The following is a 24,152-nucleotide window of genomic DNA, read 5'->3' on the forward strand; positions in this document are numbered from 1 at the left end:
GAAATGTGAACCCTCGCCCTTTTATCAGGACTTTCCGGAAGGCAGGCTGCATCAATGCGACATGATTTATACTCCCTTCCAAAGGCCAATGTTCACACGCTGTAAATTATCCCCAAGCTCAGGCAGTGGGCCTCGGGCGGGCGCAGGGCTCACAAAGCTGGTCCTTATCACCTCTGTCATCCAGCCGATCAAAGGCAGCACAGCCAGACCAGGCGGGGGTCACAGATCAGGGCTGGGCACTGAGCTCCATGGAGATGTGAAGCTGGGATGGAAAACGTGCCAGACACTCTGGACATGCCCACCTGGGGGCAAATGGAACAGGCCCTGAGAAGGCACCCCGGCCATCCCCTGGGAAGGATCCCAGTGACATCTTGTAGAGCACTGGGAGCTCCAGGGCTTTTTGTAAAATCATATTTCACTAAAGAAAGAGTGGGTCAAATGGTGCCATGGCCAAGAATTTACACAGCTCTTATCCTACCGGCACTGAAATGCCTACAGACACCTGTGTGCTGGAGACTAGACACTGGAGGCAACCTTGCTACTGATGGGAGGTGAACACCACCAAGGGCTGTCCTGAGGCAGCAGCGGTGTGGATCAAGAGTGGGGTGCATCGCCATAACCTGTTTGGCTCAGTGGATAGAGCGTCAGCCTGTGGACTGAGGAGTCCCAGGTTCGATTCCGGTCAAGGGCATGTACCTGGGTTGCAGGCACATCCCCAGTAGGAGGTGTGCAGGAGGCAGCTGATCGATGTTTCTCTCTCATTGATGTTTCTAACTCTCTATCTCTCTCCCTTCCTCTCTGTAAAAAATCAATAAAATATATTTTTTAAGAAAAGAGTGGGGTGTACGAATGTTTTCTTGGGGCGGATAGGGCAGTGTGACTCCAGGTAAGTGGAAACCCTCCTCCTAGCTTAGGAGGCCTTTGGTGTGGGGCCAGGTGTGCTGATTGTGATGGATAATACTGCTACCTGGAATGCAACTCAAGGACAGTAGAGCAACATCTCCCCCAAGTCAATTCCTGTGCCTCTTGGCCCACGTGCTTTTCTTCTTACTATTCTCTTCTGGAAAGGCCTCTTGGCTGCCTCCACTAGTGAATTCTACCAACTAGCAAGACCCAGCTCAAGTGTCCATGAAGCCCACCTCTGTCTACAGAGACCCTTCAGGCCACCGAGGTCAGCGGTGTTGACCACCTGTCCCACTCAAGTGGCGGGTGCTCCAGGCTTCCCGGCAGAGGGGATACTGGTGCAGAGTGGGAGTCACCTAAGAACCAGAGTCGCTTCTTGGTAGCCACATAATGGATGCTCGAAAAATGTCTGTGAAATAGGATGTTAGATGTTGAATTGTCCCCGCCTCCCAGATTCATATGTTGAAACCCTAACTCTCAGGCCATCACGAACAAGGGTTAAAAGCCCGTCTTTTTATTTCTACTTTTATAGAAAGTTGAACTCACCAAGGGGTAGTAATAATTAAGGCAATTTGATATTTTCATAAGAGTAAACCTCTATACCGGGTTCTAGACTATTTCATTTATATCATGGGGTGTTAGGACTAATGTATCTTTAGTTCAGTCTCCTTTACAGATAAGGTCTCCCAGAACGCTGTGGGCAGCGACTGAGCACCGTGGGGGTGCAGAGAGCCTGCTACAGGGGGTTCTGTTTGGAACACCTGAGAGCCAACTGCCAGGCTGGCTCCACGGCAGTAGTTCCCACGTGTGATCAACAGACCAGCAGCAGCACCAGCACCACAATCACGCAGGGACCTGTTCTCTGAAATCCGAAATCCTGGGAGTGGGCCTAGAGCACGTCTATCAAATGACCCACATTCACTGTCCCAGAGAACAGCCCTGCAGAGTGACCTTTGACCTAGAAGTGCTCAGCCTGTTTGCTGCCCCTTTGTGAAATGATCAGAATAAAGATCAAGATGAACTTTGCTCTGAGGTTTTTAAAGTCAAATGCATTAGGAAAATATTGATTACAAACTCTTTTTAAATGGATTCCTCAGGATGCATGGACATAATCTCAGAGCTCTGGAGGTTCCCTATAGAAATTTTTCATTTTATGTTTCTTTAAAATAATCATTAAAAAATTTATGTATTCTAAATTATGTATATGACCTCCTTATAATGAAACTTTGTCACACACACACACACACAAAAGATAAACTTTGCTCCAAAGTCTTATGAAACTTCCACCAAAAGAGAAACATACTAGTAGTAGCCAGGGGTGTAGGCTCTGGTGGAGTCTGATGATCAGGACTGAATCCTGATGTTGCCGCTTCGTACCTTTTCGGTTGGAAGTCACAGCCTCTGTGAGCACCCATTCTTTGAAACGTGATAAGTGACAATGACACTCAACACCTGGGATTACTGTGAGGCATCCACAATACCTGTAAGTTCCCAGAACAGTGCCTAGTACATGACAAATGCTCCATAAATGCTGATATGATTGTTAATGCTGGTATCTTTTTAAAAATTATGTTACCTACAAAATTACAGATGTCTTTCCTTTGGAAAGAGCTCTCAGAGGGTTTGAAGATAAATAACTGTGTGTAGATCAGAGCACACTATCTCTTCTGAATTGGGGCTCATCTCTCCCGCAATTTGTCTACAGTACTGTCAAATGTGTTAGAATAATCCTGTGTGTGCTACATTAATAATTCATATAGAAATCTGGGTAGGAATCTGGGACTTTGTTTTCAATCCTCTCAATGTAGCCACTGAGTGTCTCTGACTGTGACTATGACCATGTTCAGTGAAGTATCCTATATAATAAAAGGCTAATATGCAAATAGACCAAATAGTGGAACAACCGGAACAACTGAACAACCGATCACTATGACATGTGCTGACCAGCAGGGGTGTGTGCGGAACATGGTGGGCATTGGCCACAGCAGGATGGTGGAGCAGGGGCGCCAGACCAAGGTGGGGTGCCAGTCGCTGTCACTGGGGCAAGCCTCTGGTGGTTACTGAAAATTCTCTGCTCCCCACACGCTGTGGTCCTGCCAGGCGCTTGCACCGCAGCCGGTGCCAGAGCTGCCGCTCACACCCGCTACTGATGCCCAGTGCTGGTCCCGATCACTCGGTGCTACCCGGGGGTGTGAGCAGTAGCTGCTGGCCCTGATTGCCCCTGAGGGCTTCTCCACCTCCTTCTGCTTCCGAGGGTGATTGGGGCAGCAGCCGCTGCTTGAACCCACTGACAGTGCCAGCCCCACTTGCACCTGCCGCTGGAGCCAGCCCCAATTGCTCCGCACCATCAGAGGGTGTGAGTGGGGCCGGCACTGTCAGCGAGTGGGAGTGGTGGTGGCAGGAGTGGGGCTGCCTGCAGACAGGGGACTGGGGCTGCAGTGGGAAGGGGCACAGAGGATGGGTCAAGACCCATTCCTTTGCCTACTGCAGCCTTGCAGCCCACAGTTCCTTTCAAGGTGCACAAATTCATGCACTGGGCCCCTAGTCACAACATATTGCTCCAACCTGCTCAGATAAAGGTGCAATATTATCAATTAGCCACATGAGGGCAGATAGCTCTAATTTTTACTGATAACTGAGCAGGGTATACATACATCCTAAGCACTAGAAATAGAATTCCTTACATACCATATTAGTAATATTTAATAAACTTAGAAGAACTAAAGAATGTTCCCAACACATTTCATATCAGCAGTGTCACAAACGAACAAAGCATGTTTGTTTTTAAAAGTTGATGGTGCAGATTTGTGCCCGGGCAGCAGTTCTCAACCCTGGTGGCACATTGCAACTGCTTGGGGGCTTTTAAAATTCCACTAAGTTGTACCCCTCCCATCTGGGAGTCACAGCACGGGACAGTATCAGCATTTTTTCAAGCCCCCAGGTGGAGAACCACTGATCTATGGATTAGTGGAGCTTGAAAGTTATATGAAACACCTGGCCATCCCTGACACTTTGAACTGTACTAAGTGGCACTGGGGGTCATGGTCAATTTATCAGAAAGTAAACAAAAGTTGATAAATAGCTAATTACTATGGAGCCTACTTGCCCTTAATTCTTCTCCTCAGGGGGGCTACACAGACTCCCTGGAGTGACTAAGCTGGCTCCAGCTACATATTTTCAAAGAGAATCAAAGTGACTGAGCGAGCCATTCTTCCCTATTAGCCAGCCGAGATACCGTGCCTGTGTGTGCACAGCGACCTTTGGATTATGAGACACAGTTCCAGGGCCAGCCCCTTCTGCTCTCCGCCCGCTCTCTGGATAAAGAGCTGAGGCCATCCTTGATTTTAAATTCCTCTGACTGTAATATTACAGTCAATGGACAATGCAAAATTTAAAAAAAACACAGGAGGAGGAAAGGAGGTTTTACATCATGTGTTTATACTTAATAATCATTACCTCCTCATCCAAAAAAAAATTGACTGTGATGAAATATTGGACTTATTAATTAGTCCAAAACAGATGAAACCACTTAACTGCCTCTGATGTTCCAGATACAAGGTTTGTCTGGCCCCTAACTTTTCTTAGTCCTGAGCTGAATAGCTGGATGTTGATACTTCATCTGTTGAGATATAGTAAGTTCTCTGTTTTGGTAGTGAAGCTGGGCATGTCTTAGAGTCTTGGCACTCGCTTAGATGAAGGACAAAGACGTGACCGCACAGGGACTCCCAGGGCTGGGAGGGCTTGTATTACTTTTACTGAAGCTCTTCACACCACATTGGAAAAAAATATTTGCAAAGGGCAAAGGGTCTTCAGAGCTCTCCTTATCCAACCCTCTTGTCTACAGAGGAGGAAGCTGAAGCCTGGCGACCGTCCCATGACAGCTGGTTAATCCTAACGCAGCTCCAGCTACCAGCTCTCCTAACTTCTACACCAAGGAACTTTCGGGCGTCACCACTGTCAAAGAAATGCATCCAGGGCACTTGCCTTTTGCTGCCAGAACCACCAAAGCCGGCCCCTCACTTTCTCGGTGGCCCATCACATGAGTTATGACTTTAACATTCAGGGCAAGCAATGTGCCTGTCCTTTCTCATAATTTTGTGTATGAATTACTCCTCTCAGGCTGTGACTCCCTGATTTCCTTGGTTACGGGTGTTGGAATGTTTTTCTTAGTAAAATACTAAAACCAAATGCTAAGCCCTCTGCGCGTGTGTGGTGAATTCAATAGAGACCAGTTACTGAACATGAAATACTGAGAAATTCTTTTATAATGCTGCTGCTGGCGGCGGGGGGAATATGATACAACTGGCAGTGGTGACCTTTCAGGTTTTTAAAAAGTCATTTGAGGCTGCTATGTGTAGAGGAGGAGGAGAGAGAGAATCGGCAGTGAGGAGCTCATTACAATGAAGCGCAGCGGTAGAGCCACCAGACAGTTTTTTCTGATTAAACAGAAGGGCGCCCCCTCCCAGCCCCTGTAAACAGGAACATCCTGTCTCTCGGAATGGCAGAATGGAGGAGTATCGCCCTGTTTTGTTCATCAGATGCTCTGCTGTCTGCAGCGAATGGCTTCCCTCTGGACTTCGTGGCTGCGTCCAAAAACATCCTTCCCTGAAAGTCGACCAGATGACCTACCAAGTTGAGCCCCAGAGCTCAGAGTTTCGATGCTAGTAAGCTAGAATTTTCCAAACTCTAATTTCCAGGACACCACCATCTGGGAGATGTTAGAAGGTATTTCTTAAGAAACTAATTTTGAGGAATTCAGGTTTATTTAAAATTAACATGTTTTTTTTCGGTAGAAAATGGCCATCTCTCAGAGCTGTGAATACACTTGCATCATGAATCCTTAAGAAGTGGGTGCAGTAACACATTCTTCCCCAAATCTCTGAACACAGAAGCTTCTTAAGGAAGAAAGGCTCAGCAATACCCATATGACCCCAAAGTTGTATAGAACACAACGTGAGGAAATGCTGTAATAAATGGTTGAGGTCACATATGCCTTTACATGAAAGTAATACTAGAGAAAGTACCCCAAAAGCTGCAAATACATATTCCTTTTAATTATGGCTGCTTAGGGTTTTACTGAATTCTCAGCTGCAGAAGTCAAACGATCATCTCTTAAATAAAATTCTTGATCTCTTGCACTGAAACTTTTTGTGTGTTTGAGAAATTGTTTCTCAGGGACAGAAACAAGAGTGGGGTCTCAGGTCTGACTGGGCACCACCAGCTACTAATTTCATCTTTAAAAAAAGTATTTTTGTATTGATTTCAGAGAAGAAGGGAGAGGGAGAGAGAGAGAGAGAGAAACATCAATGATGAGAGAGAATCATTGATCAGCTGCCTCTTGCACACCCCCAACTGGAGATCGAGCCCGCAACCCAGGCTTATACCCTGACTGGGAACTGAACCATGACCTCCTGGTTCATAGGTCAATGCTACACAGAGCCACGCGCCGATCTGGCGCACTGCTAATTTCAAAGATGCAGTGAGACCTTCCTGTACCCCTGCCCTGTGGCTGGGCCCCTCCTGGGTGCACGCTGCAAAGTACAAGGTGGGTGCTAAGTGCCACCAAGGCCACCTTGCCCTGCTCAGAGCCATCCCTAGGGAACCACACAGCAGTGCAATGTATGAGACTGAAGAGGGATGTGGTTGTAGAACCTAAGAATCATTGCAAGAGGTGGAGGCCACTGAGATCAAAGAACCAGTTAATCCAGTGAATAACATCTCACACTAGTCTCTGCTTCTCTGGTCTCTGCTGGTTAAGACCAAGTCTCTGAGCAGGTCACTTTGTCCCACCAGTTGGGAACTGCTGGTGGGGCGGGGCCAGGTCTTACCAGATCCCTACCATCAAAGGCCACCCTGACACTTGGCAGTAAGCACTGGTTGCTGTTTCTGATGGTTGTGCTCTAGACTGGGTTGCTCAACACTGCCCCTCATGCCCACGTAAATGGGATTTCACCTGAATAGACACGTGAGGCAAAGAGACAATGGAGTTGGCAGGCTGAGTGGCCCACAGCCTCGGGCTGCCTGGCTCAGAGGGCAGCTGGAAATCCAATTCCAGAATGAAAAATGGGAACGCTGCTCTCCTGCTGCTAATTCTTAAGTCGACCCACACATCAATGTATCAGTGACTAAGAGGCTGCCCCTCATTTTTTCAGTGAGATTCTTCCTTTCAATATAGGACATAATCTAAGAGGTAAGTGACACGTCCCACCCCTCCCCCACCCTCTCCACCATGAAACAAAAATGAAGGGATTTTACATTTGAATTCTAAGAAAAGCCACCTGCACACGTTTTTTTCCCAACGGACCCCTGCTTTAAGCACCTCTGGGCACACGGGTCCCTTGAGCTTCCGGCTTTCAGTAGATTTCACAGGGTCTCTGATTCATTCACATCATCCCAAATTGCCCAATTCTGAGCTGGCTCCAAACAGATATTTTGCTTCTACTTCTAATATATGGTGGCTTCCTCATGACTCAACCTCAGAATTGTGCTTTGTAGTTTTTCCCGTGGGAGGCAGCTGGTCCCCAGCTGTTTGCTGTGATGAGCCCATGGCAACTGCCTTCCGCCCCTTTGTGAACCTCAGACTACACCCCCCAAATCGCTAACTAGCTCCTGAGTACCCAGGCAGTTCTGGCCTTTCATTTCCCTGCATTTCTTGGTACCTGGGACTCGCTCCCTCCCCACCCACAGATGGTCCAGACCTAGGCAGCCTCACCATGCCACCTCCAGCATCCACGCCCCTTTCCCTCCCCAGGATAACAGAGAGGATCCGAGTCCTGGGTTCTGGAAGATGACAACTTCCTGGCCTTATGAGCCTTGGATAAGGAGCACAAAGCCTTCTTCTTTTCCTTCCCTTCCCCCTAACCCCTTTCTTTCCTTCCTGCCTCCCCTGCCCCCTCCCTCCCTTTCCCTCCAAACTTAAATAAGGAAGTAACTCAATATGCGAGCTAATCATATCCTTAGGGATCAGACATCTCAGTTCAATCAGCTTCTCAAATGCTGCGAAGAAGGGCCAGCTTTTAAAAATTTCCACTCCACTGTGATTGTATTTGCAAAATACAATTAAAACAAATTGCTAGAAAAATAAAGCATAAAATACCAGCAGAAATCTTTGGATCTAAACAAAATTTCTCTGTCAAATCAGAATAAAAACTTCTAAACATTCTCAACTTCTGTTTCTACCCAGTCCTGAACCAAATCACAAATAGCTTGTCGGCAGGCACAGGGCTGTGGACTATGTACTTTGAGCTGCACTGATGTAGATAGCTTACTTATATGGAAATGTTTCATATTTATATTCAGCCCATTGTCTTTTGAGAGAACATAGTGTTTCTGGTCTCTTCTTTGCTCATCCTAGTTTGGTCTAAGCATGTAACTAAGCTCTACTAATTTATCCACAAGCACACCACCTCTGCTTGGTGGAGAGCTTCCTCAAACACACACCAGTTCACAACCTCGCTGCTCACGGGCATCGCTCTCACCAGGTCTCGTTGGAAGAGACTTGACCTGATGTCCTACCCTCCTCTTACCCAGTCACACCTACAATTTATATAAATGCCCCTTCCTAGTGCCTGTCCATCCATCCATCCATCCAGCCAGCCAGCCACCCACCCACCCACCATAATTGCCCCACTCACCAGTGTCATTGGGGTATTTGTCTCCCTTGATGCATGTCCTCCCATCGTCCTCCTGGATGTAGCCCTCCCGGCATTCACAGCGGTAGCTGCCCAAGGTGTTGACACAGATGTGTGCACACAGAGTCTCATTGCTGGTGGCACACTCGTCGATATCTAGGTTTGGACCAAAATGCAGACGACACTTAGTTTCCAAGAATTGATTTCCAACCCAAGTGACATGTTTATGTCTGCAAAGCACACTTTGTCAGACTCTAACAGAGAAGCCTGGAATAGAGCAGGAAGCTAGAAACCTGCGTGACAGGAAGACATCAGGCCGTGTCACGATGGTTACAACAGATCCTGATGGGGTTCCTGGTTGTGGCTCTGCCATTACCAAGTCAGGTGGTTGGTACAGGCATCGCCAGCCTTCACAGTTGTCACCTGTAACCCATGATAATGAAGACTGCACACTTCATAAGGCTCCTTAGGTGAGAAAACAAGCTCCCCAATGGCAACACCCTTTGAAAAGTGAGCATTATAGAAACAGTTTTCTGCAAAAGTGAGCATTATAGAAATGGTTTTCTGCCAGGACCCAGTGTGCCACAGGTTTTATGTTTTCTTTATGCCTGGCTATCATTCCAAGTAGCATGTGGTGACCCAAGGTCACTTATGAAGGACTCCTTCCCAGTTAAGAGATGTGATGGTACCTGGGAAAAGCCACTTCTGATCAAAGAAAACAGTCATAATGGGCCTAACAGAGAGAGTTCTCCCCAGGAAATTTCAGCCTCGTCAATGACCCAAACAGACTCCTCTTGAGCTGTGGAAATGAGCCGTGAGACTCTCAAACAAGTAACCAGTAAGAGTCCCCATGAACTGAGCACATCACAGACTTGCTCCCCTGAGTAGGGTAGAAACAAAACCGTTTCCCACCAGGAAGAAGAGAGGGAGCCCAAGTCTGTTTTCTCTCATTCACTGAAGACCTGGGTGGCAGTGGGTGGGAGACTGTGCACATGTGGCAGCTGACTCAGCCCAGTCCTTACTTCCGGATTCCAACAACTACTCCCCAGACAAGCTGCCATGGACCTGCCTCTGGCAGGCCCTGTGTGTGCCGAGGGGAGTGTGGTCATCTTTTCCCTTGGTGGTACATGCTATGTCCTCTGTAGATGATGCCACGTAGCTGGATCATCCCCTGCAGTTCCTCAGGCTGACCACGCCCTCTGCGTGCCCCTGCCCAACACCTAAGCGTGGAGCTGCCTCTATGTCCAGAGGAGGTTGAGAGATAGAAATGGATGGAACTCAGCAGCAAGCTGGCTTTGCTGACCCCCAAATGAAAAGAACAGGGTACCATACCACAAATATGAGCCCTTGTGCCTGGGACCTTAGGGGTCCAGAGTGGCATCCCATGCTTTCTGTAGGAGGGGCCTTGGGTCCCCACTCCATTCACTTGGTGGCCTCAATCCCATTCCTTGTCAGCATGGGGCACTTCCAAGGTGCCCTGGGGAGAAGACAGGAGACCTAATATCTAGAACTTCTTTTGAATGGTTCTCTCTAGAGCCCCTGCTCATTGCAGCTCCTTTATTTTCCACTTGGGTCATTCGCCAGTCTCCTAGGTTCATCCTCAAGCTGATGCTCAAACTTGACTGTACATGGGAGTTACTGGAGGCATTTGCATATATGCAGATTTCCAGTCCCACCCTCAGAGTCTGGAGGGGAGGCCACTTTTTTTTTTTTTAAAGAAAGGACCTTAGCTGTTTCTGAGAGGTTAGCCAGGACTGACCACACTTTGAAACATGGCTTCAGGGGACAATAAACCTGCCTCAGAAATTCAGAGTGCAGGCTGGGGGTGGGACCATGCCTGTGGCAATGGCAGCGCTGATTTTGCTCAGCTGTAGCCCCTGTGGCTGGCTTCAGATCTCTCTGACTCCCAACCTGTCTGCCACATGGATGCCCTCTTTCCCAGCCTCTCCTCCTACTTCTCTCCTGAGAGAATGCTTACTCTTATTTCTGGTTTTACATTTCTTCCCACTTAATGTTCTGTTTTATATTCTCCTAATTTACATTTGCTAATGTTCCCCTTTTCTTGCTCATATATCTCACTGCCCTTGAAGATCTGACTGGCACCAACTCCCTGAAGAATTCCATGGCCATCGTTCATCTCAATAATCGAGGTGAAGGGCGGTGATCCCCTAGGACAGTGGTTCTCAACCTTACTAATGCTGCGGCCCTTTTAATACAGTTCCTCACATTGTGGTGACCCCCAATTTCATTGTTACAAATTGAACATAATGAAAGCATAGTAATTAATCACAAAAACAGTATGTAATTATATATGTGATTTCCGATGGTCTTAGGCAACCCCTGTGAAAGGGTCGTTTGACCCCCCCAAAGGGGTCGCGACCCACAGGTTGAGAACCACTGCCCTAGGATAATGCCAACACATTGCATCCAACAAATATCTGGAGGAATCAAAGATCAAAGCGGCCCCTGGGAGCTGGTCCCACTGATGAAGAGCGTCCAAGCAAGCATAGACTCATCTGAAAGAGGCACAGTGTCAGCTGAAAAACATGTGCATTGCCAACACACCCAGGCAGTAGGGCTTCTCCCGTTTCCGGTGTCTGTCACGGTCATAGCGGTATCCCGGGTAACAAGTACACAGCACGCGGCCGAAGTTATCTGTGCACTGCTGCTCACAGGGGGCCTCGGCACACACATCATAATCTGAAAGAGGAAAGTGTGAGCTCATGTCAACTGCAGTCACTCTCGAGGTGGAGGGGGGTCACCTGGCTCTGGTCTGGAACAGACTTTCTGGGCTGCTCTCTGCTCTAGGGCAACTGTGACGTGTGACCACCTATGTTTGGAGGGGCATGCACTCTTCCAGCCATGGGGGCCTCTGAGAAACGTGGTGTCCAGCTCCTCAGTGGTCAGAAGCAAACATCACTTGTGATTTCCCCCTGGGGAGGGGGGCGTTCACCACCTCATCCTTTGGTCTTTGTCCCTCATCCCAAGAGCAAGGGAGCTCTAGCTGGTCAGGCTCTGCTCTGCAGCATTACCAGGGCCTGTTTTGTTGTTGTTTTTAACCAACTGCTGTAGAGACAGGAAGTTCTTTCTGGTGGAACACTCAAGAACAGCCGGCCTGGTGATGGGCGTTGTCCCTATACTGTGGGGAGCAGGACCAGAAGTCAGGCTGGCTTCTGGGAGTGTGAGGGAGGCTTTGGAATGGAGATGTGTGTGAGTTAGAGTGTGTGGGGGTTGTAGGTCTGCATGCCAGGGGTTGATTCTGCTTGCTGAGAAGGGGCTGAATAAGGTTGAATAGCTAAAGATCTCATTCTGGCCCTTAGCCTGTGTGAATTGGGTGGGTGGTCTATTACTTGTGAAGACTTAGAGCAGTGGTTCTCAACCTTGGCTGCACAGTAGAATCACCTGGGAATCTTTTTAAAATCCTGATTTCTGGGCCTCATCCTCCAGAAATTCTGTTTCTTTGTTACTAATGTTGTGGCCCCACCCCATAACAAAGAAACAGAATTTCCGGAGGATGAGGCCCAGAAATCAGGATTTTAAAAAGATTCCCAGGCGATTCTAATGTGCAGCCAATGTTGAGAACCAGTGGTTAGAGCATCTCCTTCTCTCTATCCTTACAAACTGGTAGTTAATGAGCTCTGAAGGGACTTGGCTCTATGTCAGGTGCTCAGACTGAACATTCACTTGCCGACTAGATCCAGCCTCTCATTAATCACTGCACTATCTTCCCCAGGTGCTGACAGACGAGCTACCCTTGGACAGGGCTTGAGCCTGGCTTCTCTCTGGGACATATGAAGGTGGAATGTTGGGCTGCTACGGTGTGTGTGTGTGTGTGTGTGTGTGTGTGTGTGTGTGAGAGAGAGAGAGAGAGAGAGAGAGAGAGAGAGAGAGAGAGAGAGAGAGAGAGAGAGAAGGCTCATGCCATTTTCATGATGTCCTGGAAAGCTGCCCTGGATAAGTGCTTCTCCCTAAGATGAAGATTCCAGGCTGCTCTGCCTATGTGTGTCCCTGGTCAAACACGCTTTCCTTAACTAAGCATCACCTCCAGCATCAGTGTTCTGATGCTCATGCTCATGGGCTTCCACATGGTTATCAAATGCCTACTCTGTGCAGGCCTAGAGGGTGCCACACCGAGGTGAAGCATGCAGGTTCTGGAGCCAACCTTCCCAACTCTGCCACAATCTCTGTGATCTTGGGTTCTTTAAGCCTCTGTTTCCTTACCTATAAAATAGGGTAACAACAGTACCGACTTCATGGTGCTTTTATGAGATTACATAGGATGATGCGTTAAGCACAATGCCTGACACGCAGTGAGAGCTTCACCTGCTCTTCTGCTTTTTAAATTCCTAGTTCTTACACTTGTTTGGGTACCTGGCAGGGACTGAGTTCTCTGGTGCAGTGGTTGCTAACTGGTGGTCCGTGAGGTCTGAAAGGTTGGTGATCACTGCTCTGGATGGAGTACAGCACCACTCTCCTCCTATAGTTTATACTCAATTAATAATTGTTGAACTAGAACAAATCAGATCATCCTGTCACCTGGCCAATTAAAATAATACAGCACGGAAAGCAAAATATATCTGGTTGGCCAGATAATATTTTTAGCTTTGCACGCCTTTGTTGCAACTATTCAACTCTGCTGTTGTAGGGCAAAAGCATTCAGCACTTAAATTAATGGGTATGACTGTGTCCCAATAAAACTTTATTTGCAAAAACAGGCAGTGGGTCAGATGTGACCCACAAGCATAGTTTGCTGACTCTTAACTTCCAGTACAACAACTATGAGGCAATAACACTGTTTTAATTACAGCTTCTATTCTTTATTTAGCCTAAAAAAAAAACATAAGAAATTCTAGTCTCTGTTTACTATCTATGATAGTTAAATTGTGTGTCAACTTGGCCAGGCCACACTACCCAGGTATTTGGTTAAACATTCTAGGTGTTTCTGTGGAGATATTTTTCAGATGAGATTAACATTTAAATGAGTAGATTTGAGTAAAACAGATTGCTTTCCACAATGATGGCGAGCCTCATCCAATCACTTAAAGGCCTTAATAGAGAAAAGATGGACCTCCCCGGCTAAAGAGGGAATTCTGTCAGCAGATGGTTTCTGGATTCAAACTCTGACTCTCTCCTGGGTCCCCACTCTGCTGGCCTACTCTGCGGACTTTGAAGTTGCCAGCCTCCACACCTTGTCAGCCAATTCTTTAAAAATTAAAATCTCTCGAGAATCCTAATACACCATCTTTTCTGAGATCCTACATTTATACTTGGCATTTTTGGGTAACAGAAACCTTTATGACTAAAAGTATTTTTAGTAAAAGATAAACAAGCCAATACTGACTTATTCTCACAAATTAAAACAAATTAACTTTTGAAAATGTTCTAGCAAAAGCAAGAGAGCAGAGAATTAGTTACGACAGAGCAGCTTTCAGCTCCTGAGACCACTTTTCCCAGAAATACTCAGTTCTAGGTTACATTAATCATAGGTGCTGTGGCCCAACCTTGGAGTGAGGGAGATTAGTTTTGTCCCAGATGTTTGAAACCACAATATCTAACATTTAAAGGAACTATAAGTATGTGGTATCTGTATAATGTGTTTTTAATTAGTTGGGGTAAGGTCTTTAGCTGGGATCTTAAAATGATTGGCCTAAACTTAATTTTCTTTCGGTAGCTGCCACATTGAAATATAAAAGACACAGCTGGTAACTGAGAAAAGCTGGCTTATAAAAGAAGGCAATTACTTTAATTTTTGTGGGTTTTTCCACCAAGCTTTCAGCAATGGAATTGGCTGGCATGAGAAAGTCAGTCTTGCAGAGACCTGAGGCCAGATAAACCATCGTAAGTGATGAGATTTCCTAAGAACCTTCCTCAACACAACTTCCTCAGAGGTCCCAGCTATGGATTAATGAACTCTGCCATCCTTCCTCCGAAGAGAGCAGTCAACAGGAGGGATTCATTTATTTCTAACAAATAAAACAACTGCTCTCCATGAGATAACACAACATGCAGTAGGTTGGCTGGGCTCGGGGACCTGCCCTCTGGGGCAACGGTGAAGAAACCCACTTCACATCACTCACTCACCTGTCTGTCCCCAGCTTTGGGTCAACTAATCTCACGCTCTTCAAATGGTGCTTAGCCTTCCCTGTATCAGTGCTTAATCCTTTGCGGTCTTCTTCCTCCTACTTGTCTAGGTGCTTGGCAGCCTTCCCAGATAACCTAGCTTGAGCCTCCCTCCTCTTAGACACCACCTCTGACCACGCTGGTCCTCTGCGCTACGTGCCCCTCCCCTCCACACCCCTGAACACTTGCTGCACTGCAGGCTTCTAGCGCACACATTTCAGTTATTATTAATAACAACAGCAACCATAACAGTAACCGCCACTAACCAAGCTTCTGATCTAAGTACTTTAGGTGCGGTAATAGTCTTAAACAACCATATGAGTCAAGTACTAAGACTTTCTTGCAAAAACCAAATTTAGAAAGTAACTTTGAAGTGTGCTGTGGACTGAATGCCTGCATCCTCCTGAAATCCATAGTTGGAAATCCTAACCCTCAATGTGATGGTACTGGGTGGGGCTTTGGGCGGTGATTCAGCCCTGAGGGTGGAGCCCTGATGAATGGGATTAATGACCTTGTAAGAGAGACCCACGTGAGCTACCTTGCCCTTTCTGCCATGTGAAGACACAGCAAGAAGACCGTATTAACCAGGAAGCTCTCTCCAGATACTGAATCTTGCAGCACCTTGATCTTGGACTTGCCAGACTTTAGAACTGTGAGACATAAATGCTGGTTATTTAAGTTGCCATATATGGTATTCTTGTTAGAGCAGTCGGAATGGACTCAGGCGACATGGAACCATGAGGAAATCCAGGTCTCTCTGATTCTGCGCTGTCCAGACCCTGTCTACTCAGCTGGAGGGTGAGGGCGTTGAGGGCCGGGCCTCTGTCTCTTCAGGACTGGGCTGCACACAGGGCTGCTGATGGTCATGTGAAGGGGTTTCAAGTTTAACACATGGAAAGCAGATAGAGAGGTAGGGGAGGCAGGCTGTGTTCTGTGTGTGATATGCTGATTAGAGAATTACTCAATGTATGATTACATGTTGTGTAATGATTTAGACAGAGCATGCTACATATAACCAAATCGGCATTGGAGGGATATAATGCCCGCACATAGAAATTACACACACACATGCACAGATAACCAGACACAGATAACACACATACATTCCAGGCACATCTGAACGTTACAGACATCTGGTGATTAGTCATGAACAAGGTGAGAAGGCAGAATCTTCCCTATGACATACCTTCTGGGATGCATTGTCCGAGAACAAATTTATACCCTTTGCAGCACTTTTTCCTAAGAGGCAAACAAACAAAAACACATTTTAAATGGGACATGTTAGATAAAAATATCATTCTTTCCAGTTACTGGTCTTGAATGAAATACCTTGTGCCCAGGAAACACTAAGGCAACACAGGGTGAGTTATTTTAAAGGAAATCTGAGATAAAAAGGAAAAATATTGTCCATATCACATGACCACATCTTCTAATAGCAGAATGTCCTTCTCATCACATGTTCCTTTGAATCCCATGAAGTGAATTCACTCAGAGATTTCAAGATACTTAAATTAGATAATTCCAGGTCTGCAGGAATAGGTATGAAAAGAACCTTCGAGGCTGACCTGGCCCCTCATCCTACACACCAAGGATTCACAGGACTTGCCAGTTGTAATAACAATTAGCTAAGTATAATCACCACTGGATAATTATAACATACTGATTCTAGTTATAGTAGAAGACGGGGACTGGAACCCAAGCATTCTAACTCCCACTGGAGTACCATGGAAGGCACTGAAAGGGACCTAAATTAGCTAAGGATGAAAAAAGCAAACAGGCAATTACTAACCCACATCCAAGTTTTACATCTCTGCCTGTGGTGACATCCATTCCAAAGGGAATCTCCACTGAGAAGATTCCACCTCTGGTAGGAGTGGGGGCTCCTAACAGACCTACCCCTCTGCAGATAGCAGCTGCACCCTCTGGACAAAACAGCATCTGTTAACTATGTGAGAGTTCCAGAAAGTCAATCCAACTGGCAGACTTAGGAGGAGAGTTGAAATTTTGAACAGGGGACCAACACAAGATAATTATTTTTATTAGAAACTAGAGGCACGAATTTGTGCACCAGTGGGGTCCCTTGGCCTGGCCTGCAGGATCAGGCTGAAACCAGCTCTCTGACATCCCCCGAGGGATCTCGAATTGTAAGAGGGCACAGGCCAGGCCGAGGAACCCCACCAATGCACAATCAGGGCCAGGGAGGGATATAAGAGGTTGGCCAGCTGGGGAGGGAATGCAGGAGGGCTCCAAGGCATGTCCGGCCTGTCTCACTTTGTCCAGATCAGCTGGACCCCAGCCGCAAGCTAACCTATCCGTCGAAGTGTCTGTCCCTTGGTGGTCAGTGCACATGATAGCGAGCAGTTGAGCGGCCTTAGAATATCATTAGCATATTATGCTTTGATTGGTTGAATGGACAACCAGACAACCAGACACCTGGACACTTAGCATATTAGTCTTTTATTATATAGGACTAGAGGCCCAGTGCACAAAATTCATGCACTGGGGGTTGGGGGATCCCTCAGCTCAGCCTGCCCCCTCTCACAGTCCAGGAGCCCTCAGTGGATGTCCTACTGATGGCTTAGCCACAGTCTGGCAGCAGAGGCTTGGAGCAGGTGCCCCGTGCGTGTGTGTGTGTGTGTGTGTATGTGTGTGTGTCCCCACTGGGGCCTGCCCCCAGCCGCACCACGTAGGCTTGGAGCAGTTGTCCCATGTACGTGTGTGTGTGTGTGTGTGTGTGTGTGTGTGTGTATGTCCACTGGTGGCTGCCCCTAGCCATGCCACAGAGGCTCGGAGCAGGTGCTGTGTGTGTGTGTGTGTGTGTGTCCATCCCCACTGGAGGCCTGTCCTCAGCAGCGTCAGAGGCTCGGAGCAGGCACCCTGTGGGTGTGTGTGTGTCCACTGGGGGCCTGCCCCCAGCCATGCCGCGGAGGCATGGAGCAGGCGTCCCTCTGTTTTGATCTCTCAGGCTCCTGGCTGCACCTGCGTGTTGTTCTCTCCCTTGAGCAGCGGCCAGGGTGGGCTAGAAACTTGGCTTCCTCCATCACCGGGGGCAACCCAAGCCTCCAGCTCCGTGGCCACCACCATCTTTGTTGGGTTAATTTGCATACTTGCCCTGATTGGCTGGTAGGTATAGTGGAGTGACACCAATTTGCATGTTTCTCTTTTATTAGTGTAGATAATCAAAGGTGGGAACTAAAGCAAGTGCCCTTCAACCACGTTAGACAAGGCCTGCTGTTGAAGAATAATTTGATACACTTAGATGTCTTTTTTCCATCACATTGTAGTAAAAAATAATTTAACAGCATTGTTTTCTACTTTTGCAAATAGCATACTCTATATTATTGGTCAAATCCACTCTTGTGAGCTGGTCTGCTAGGTAGATTTCATCTGCCAGATGAAAGAGAAACTCCAGCAATATCTTCCTAAGACTTCTAAAATTTAGAAAAATTATATTCAATCCGTCACTTACAAATTTTACATAAAATTTATGAAAAATGTATACAGCTTGTAAACATTGCATCTGGCAGGAGAAGTTTCTGAGGCCCCATCGGGTGCTGCTACACTGCCTCCTTTCTCTCTGCAATACGTCTCATGTGCAGCCCAGCTGCGAGAGATAATCTTACTTCAAAGGCGTAACACTGGGCTTTCATTATAAAACACAGTGGCATCTGGGATGCTCTCAAAACTGACTTGAGTGAACTAGCTAAGGGCCCCCTGTGCTGCAAATGACACATTTCCCTACCTGTACGTGTCCACTCAATATAGGCTATTTTGAATCTACAGTATATTTATGTCAAAAGGGAGTGCATATATATTTTATGTATATATTTTAATGTATATGCACATATTTCTTCATATATAAATAAAATGTACTGATATAAATGGCAGGTGACAGCGTCCAGAGTTTTCCCATTAGATATAATTTCCCACCATCTCCGGCTGAATTATAATTTTACGTGACAAAAGAATCCCATGGGGTATAAATTTATGATAATTACTATTTCTAACAGAGGTAGAGGATCTACTTTTATATTCCATGAAACTTAAACTCTGCCTAGTTTTCCATGGTTAAAGAAAGACCAAGTTCCTAACAACCAAGAAGAAAATTGGCTTAATTGAGCATTCATTACAATTTTCTGGTTATTAGTTACTGTGTTACATGACGCTGTCCAACAGAAATCTGTAAGAGGAAAAGCGGTGCACTCCATGGTCTGAAACTAAGTGATTCATGAGAGAGTTGAATGGAGGGGGAAACATGTGTTTTTGATACTCATGTCTCAAGGATAGCACCACATTTAAACATATGGTTCTGTGTGGCTCTTTCCACTTAAATGGTGCATCCAAGGTACAGCCTCAGAGGTGTTCAATGGCATTTTAAAATTCATGCAAATGAATGCAATCCTTACAATCTCTCTTTCCACATCTGAGACATTAAACTTGGGCACTCTGACCTTGTTGAGCATTTCAAGGGCTTGGGCTTGTCCACACAGTGGAATCCAAAGTAACCTGTCCTTGGCCTTGTTACAAAATTAAGTGAGAAAGCAGTGATTTGATATGTTTTCAAAAGGCTACAGAGCCCTGGCAGGAGCAGATCTGAGCTTCAGGATGGGCACGCTTCATTTAAATACCTGCTCAGCTACGATTTACCTTCCCCTCCGCTGCTTTTTCTTAACTGCATAACTAATGCCATGTCCCTGCTCAAGAAAAGGAGGTTTGAGACGCCTCCACAACCTCCTGTCTCCCCCAGAATTCCTGGGGATGTAGCATTATTTTGCATGTTAAACACACATCCATCATAAATCACCATTTAAAATAAACAATTGAAATATTCCAAAAACAAACACTGGCTACACATGTTCTACTGGTTCAAAGATTACTTAGGACGTAATTTGCGCATAATGAAGTTAAGCCAGCCCACGTGAAATCTCCTGGTTACGCAAGCACTTGTTAGTCCTAACTGCAAACACGGCCGTGTGGTTTTTATCTGTAAGCAAAACAAACGCAGACGGGGGAAGGCTCATGTGGATTCAGGGGAGGCCGTCCTTCTTAATATGCTTCACGTGGCGCAGCTTGGTTTTCCAAATGCAAATGCCTTTCTCGTTTCTTGGCCAGAGGCCGTGGTGATTAGACAGTTGTTACACAGAAAGGGCGACATCTGGTAATCAGGAAAGTCTGTGGAGGTTTCCCCTGGGTGCCTCTGAGCAACACACATGAAAAAAATCATAAATAAAAACAGTGCGGCCTGAAATATATCCCATCAGCCGATATGTGTGAGAGCTTTTGGAAGGGAAAACTAAATCAAGGCAATGAAGATAATAGAGGTACGGTCATCCGACTGTCTGCTGTTAGTTATCAGAGTCTAGAAAAGAATTTGAAAAAATAACTGCCTAAGAATTAGAGGACTACAAGGGACTTCGAAAGGTCAAGTGAATTAGTAGGCAAGAAATATGTCAACACATGCTCCAAGGCAACAGTAAATTTTCCTATGATTTACTTAGGGTTTCCTTTCCAGAACTGCCTAGACATGCACCAGATAGATCAGATTTTTTTTTTTTTAAATGAGAGAACTGAACTTTTGTGAGTTCCTGGTGCCAAGCTATGTGCAATGGGTGAAGCAATGGCTTTAGGGTCAAGCAAACCAGGTTTGCAGTTCTGGCTCTGCCACTGGAAGAGCTCAGGAGGTGGCCTTGGGCTCATTTCTGAAACTCGCTGAGCTTTAGATTCCTCCTGGATAAAACATGAATAATAACATTTGCTTTACAGGATTATCACACTGATTACAGATAACAAAGGTACCTAGCACAGGGCCCGGTTCAGGGTCAGAACAGTGTGCTAGCTGCAGCTTTCTTTTCTTTTCTTTTTTGTTTTTTATTCTCACCCGAGGATATGTTTTTATTCATTTGAGAGGGAGAGGAAGGGAGAGAGAAAAAGAGAAACATCAATCAGTTGCCTCCCGTACATGCCCCAACCCTGATCCGGGATCAAACCCACAACCTATGTATGAGCCCTGGCAGGGAATTGAACCTGAAACCTTTTGGTGTAAGGGACAATGCTCCAACCAACTGAGCCACCCAACCAGGGCTTTTTCTTCTTTTTTAAAAGAGATATGTAATTTACTTATTCTTTTCTCTCTTTTTTTAAATTGAACTTATAGGGGAACAGGTTTCAAGTGTATAACTCAATAAATGATCGTCTGCACACTGCATCGTGCACCCATCGCCCCTAGCAATAATGAGTGGATAAAAAAAGCTGTGGTACTTTCACCACGGAACACTAGCTGCAGCTTTATGAACAAGGCAAGAAAACAACAGAAGTCATGCCACCCAGATGCCTTCATCTTAAGACTCATCTCTTTCTTCCAATTCTTATTCAGTGGTAGATGCCCTGTCTTCTCCCAAAAAGCGGGGGCGGGGAACCTCTGGTTTCAAGATGATGGAAAAGTCGTATTGTTGTCTTCTTCTTCCACAGGTTAATCCCAAATAACGAAATGAACACAAAATGAAAATGCAAGCTCAGATGCCATGGATCCAGGAGACTCTCTAACTCGGAATGTGGCCAATGGATGGAAGGATGGGAGTGATTTTGCAGAGTGGAGCAACTCAAACCTAAGTGCCTCCAGAGGAGCTCATCATGAAGCAAGGCTTAGGAATTGCAGACACCAGGCATTGAAGAAAGTGGAGGCCCGAAGAGAGCAAGATGAGCTGAAAGTTGGGCGAGAAGTTGGATTTCCAGCATCCCCACCCCCAATTCCAAGCAGTTAGCCTGATACCCTTTCCCACTCATGCAAAAGGCAGAAGGTATATATTTGTGAGAACTGTACGGGAGAAACTCAAGACTGGGACACCAAGCAGGGGACTGAGTGGAACCCTGACATGCAAAATTCCAGATGTTTTTAAAGAACCCCTTCAATTTCATATTTCATTCCAAAACAATGAAGCTCTCCTGGTGACGGCTTCTAAAGGCAAACTGATGGTGGCTTCCTCCCATCAACCAGTCAGTCCCAAATGAAGACGCATGAAAATCTGTAGAGCCCAACTTGCCTAATTCATGTTCACCATTCCAACGGCGCTGTGGCATGCCTGTGGAGGGGGTCCATAAGAAACTTTAGTCAGGAAGAACACAGAACATGAATTCCTCGAGGCTATAATTAAGGGCCCGAGGATCTAAAAGTGGTCCTGAATTTCCTTGTAAAGCTCCTAAGAGTGAGGAAGCCTTCCTCTTTCCCTCTTAACCTTCTTGCTTTCCAAAACTTTTGAGCTTTGCGTGACTTCCTGTGAATTACTAGGATTCCTTTCATGCTAGAAGTCCCAAGAACAGAACCCAGTAAAATGACTCACCTCCCATCTTGGCATGCTTGGTTCCAGCCTTTAAGCCAGAATGTGCACCCCACAGCCCCAAAATGGAATGATATGTTTACTACAGCAATCAGTAAATTAAAAACCAAACAAACCTACCCATTTATTCATCTATGTATAAGCTTGTTACTGCCACATCAATGACAATACTGAGAGAATTGTAAGGAATCTATTACATATAACTTGCTGTAGTGTATGCAATTACTGATGGTGAAGATCAAATGATGGAAACAGTATGGTAGTTCCTAAAAGAATTAAACAGAGTTACCACGTGATCCAACAATTCCACTTTTGGGTAGACAGCCAAAAGAATTGAAAACAGACTTGAATGGATGTTGGTTCTTGGCAGCACCTTTCACAATAGCTAAAAGGTGGCGACAACCCAAATGTCCATGGTCAGATGACTGGATAAGCAACTGTGCTATATACGCACAACAGCATAGTATGCAGATATAAAAAGGAAGGAAATCCTGACACAGGCTACGATATGCGGAAACCTTAAAAACATTATGCTAAATGAAATAACACAGAAGGACAAATATTGGATCATTCCAATTATATGAGGTACTTAGAATAGTCAAATCCACAGAGACAAAAAGAATGGCGGTTGCCAGCGTCTGGGGGAGGGGGCACGGGAAGTTATGGTTAGAGTGTTAATTTGGGAAGATGAAAAAGTTCTGGAGATGAATGGTGATGATAATTGCATGACAATGTGGAAAAACTTAATGTCACTGTACTAAATACTTAAAAATGGTTAAAATGGTAAATTTTATGTTGTGTATATTTTACTACACAAACACAAAATGATCAAGTGCTTACTCCTCTAACCATTAATACCCTGGTCATGGTATCATCTAGGTTTTAGCTATGTGAATTACAGGGGAAAAGTGTGTGTGGTTATTCTTAAACAGAACTAAGGTAACAACCAGAAGGTATTTACCCCTACAAGACTGTGGGTGACAATAATGTCTTCATTTAACAAATATTCATATTGCATCTACGCTAAAGGCAGAATAGCTGATAGCGAGGGCCCTGGGCCTTGGGGATGAATCCAGGCTCTGCTGCTTTCCAGCTGTGGGACCTTAGACAAGCGACTTTAAGTTCCTCTACCTTAATTTCCTCATCTGTAAAATGGGAGGGTAATGGAACCCACCTCACCAGCTTGGTGTGAGGGTTCAATGAGTTTGGGTGCATAGACTTTAGTACTTCACTGCTGGCCTACATCATTCCAACAGAAAATATAGGAAGAAATGTACTGGTTTTCCTGTTGTGTCACTGGTCTACCCCCACCTTCAAGGACCCTGGAGTGCTGCAGAGGAGGGAGGGCCAGGAAATCTTCAGCCCACCATAGTCTGACTTCCTATGGGCCTGTTTTAAGTGAGAGGCAGAGCAATACAAGGGCCCATATCTTGGCCATAATTGTTTCCACGCCAACGCCTGTGTGCAGATGATTTTATTGTATCATCTTGCAGGAGAAGTGAAGCACTAAAGCATTCCACCTCCCTCTCTCTGATCAGCACGGTATCTGTTCTCATTGAAATGCACATGTTTGGATCTCTGACTGTTTACTCAAAGCTGGCCCAGGAGCACATGGGCAATTCAGACAACAGCCCAGGCTGTGGGCTGAGCACACGCGTGGTCATTTTTGCAGGGTGTTTCTGCCAACACCGCCCCACCTCCCTGGCATAGTGTCCTCAGACTCACAGGGTCAAGGACCTCCTCAGTGGGCCACCGGAGTCCAGAGGGAACAAGAACCTGGGATTGATTCAACTCCTCTTCGCACCTATGCCAATGTCAGGTGCTCAACCCTCTTCTCGCACATCCCCCCACTTCTTTATGTCCCCAAATGCGTTTCTATCTTGTGAACCCCAATTGTCTTGTTGGCTGTCTGCCTTTTCCCAATTTCTGAAATATAAGAAAAAAATTATAACAAATTGGAAAAAGTAGCTTGGTATTATCTTTGTAAAAATATAAAATTTTATCTATGCACATACTTATATATGTATAGGTTGTGAGATAATTTTACATGAAAATACAAAGGTCATGTTGGGTAGTCATTAGGTTGACTTTGTGGATGAGGTGTTTTTCTCATGTTCTTTTCTGTGTGTTCTCTGGTTTTCCTGTAATGAGCAGGTGTTGATGT

At 45.9% G+C, this 24,152-nt stretch overlaps 1 protein-coding gene across 3 annotated transcripts in view; it reads right to left on the reverse strand.

Annotated features, from left to right (window-relative positions):
* The window catches only part of CCBE1 (collagen and calcium binding EGF domains 1), a 175,074-nt gene that overhangs the window by 11,321 nt on the left and 139,601 nt on the right, over positions 1–24,152 (reverse strand). For all 3 annotated transcript variants that reach the window (XR_009454102.1, XR_009454103.1, XM_059706238.1), the window contains exons 3-5: positions 15,841–15,893; positions 11,100–11,234; positions 8,538–8,690 (exon numbers count right to left, since the gene is read on the reverse strand). Coding sequence is in view for 1 of the 3 variants with exons in the window: in XM_059706238.1 (XP_059562221.1) it covers positions 8,538–8,690; positions 11,100–11,234; positions 15,841–15,893 (341 nt within the window). In the remaining 2 variants the exon portion in view is untranslated. The remainder of the gene's footprint in view (positions 1–8,537; positions 8,691–11,099; positions 11,235–15,840; positions 15,894–24,152) is intronic.

The sequence above is a fragment of the Myotis daubentonii genome, chromosome 8, assembly GCF_963259705.1.
Source record: "Myotis daubentonii chromosome 8, mMyoDau2.1, whole genome shotgun sequence".
Lineage (NCBI taxonomy): Eukaryota > Metazoa > Chordata > Mammalia > Chiroptera > Vespertilionidae > Myotis > Myotis daubentonii.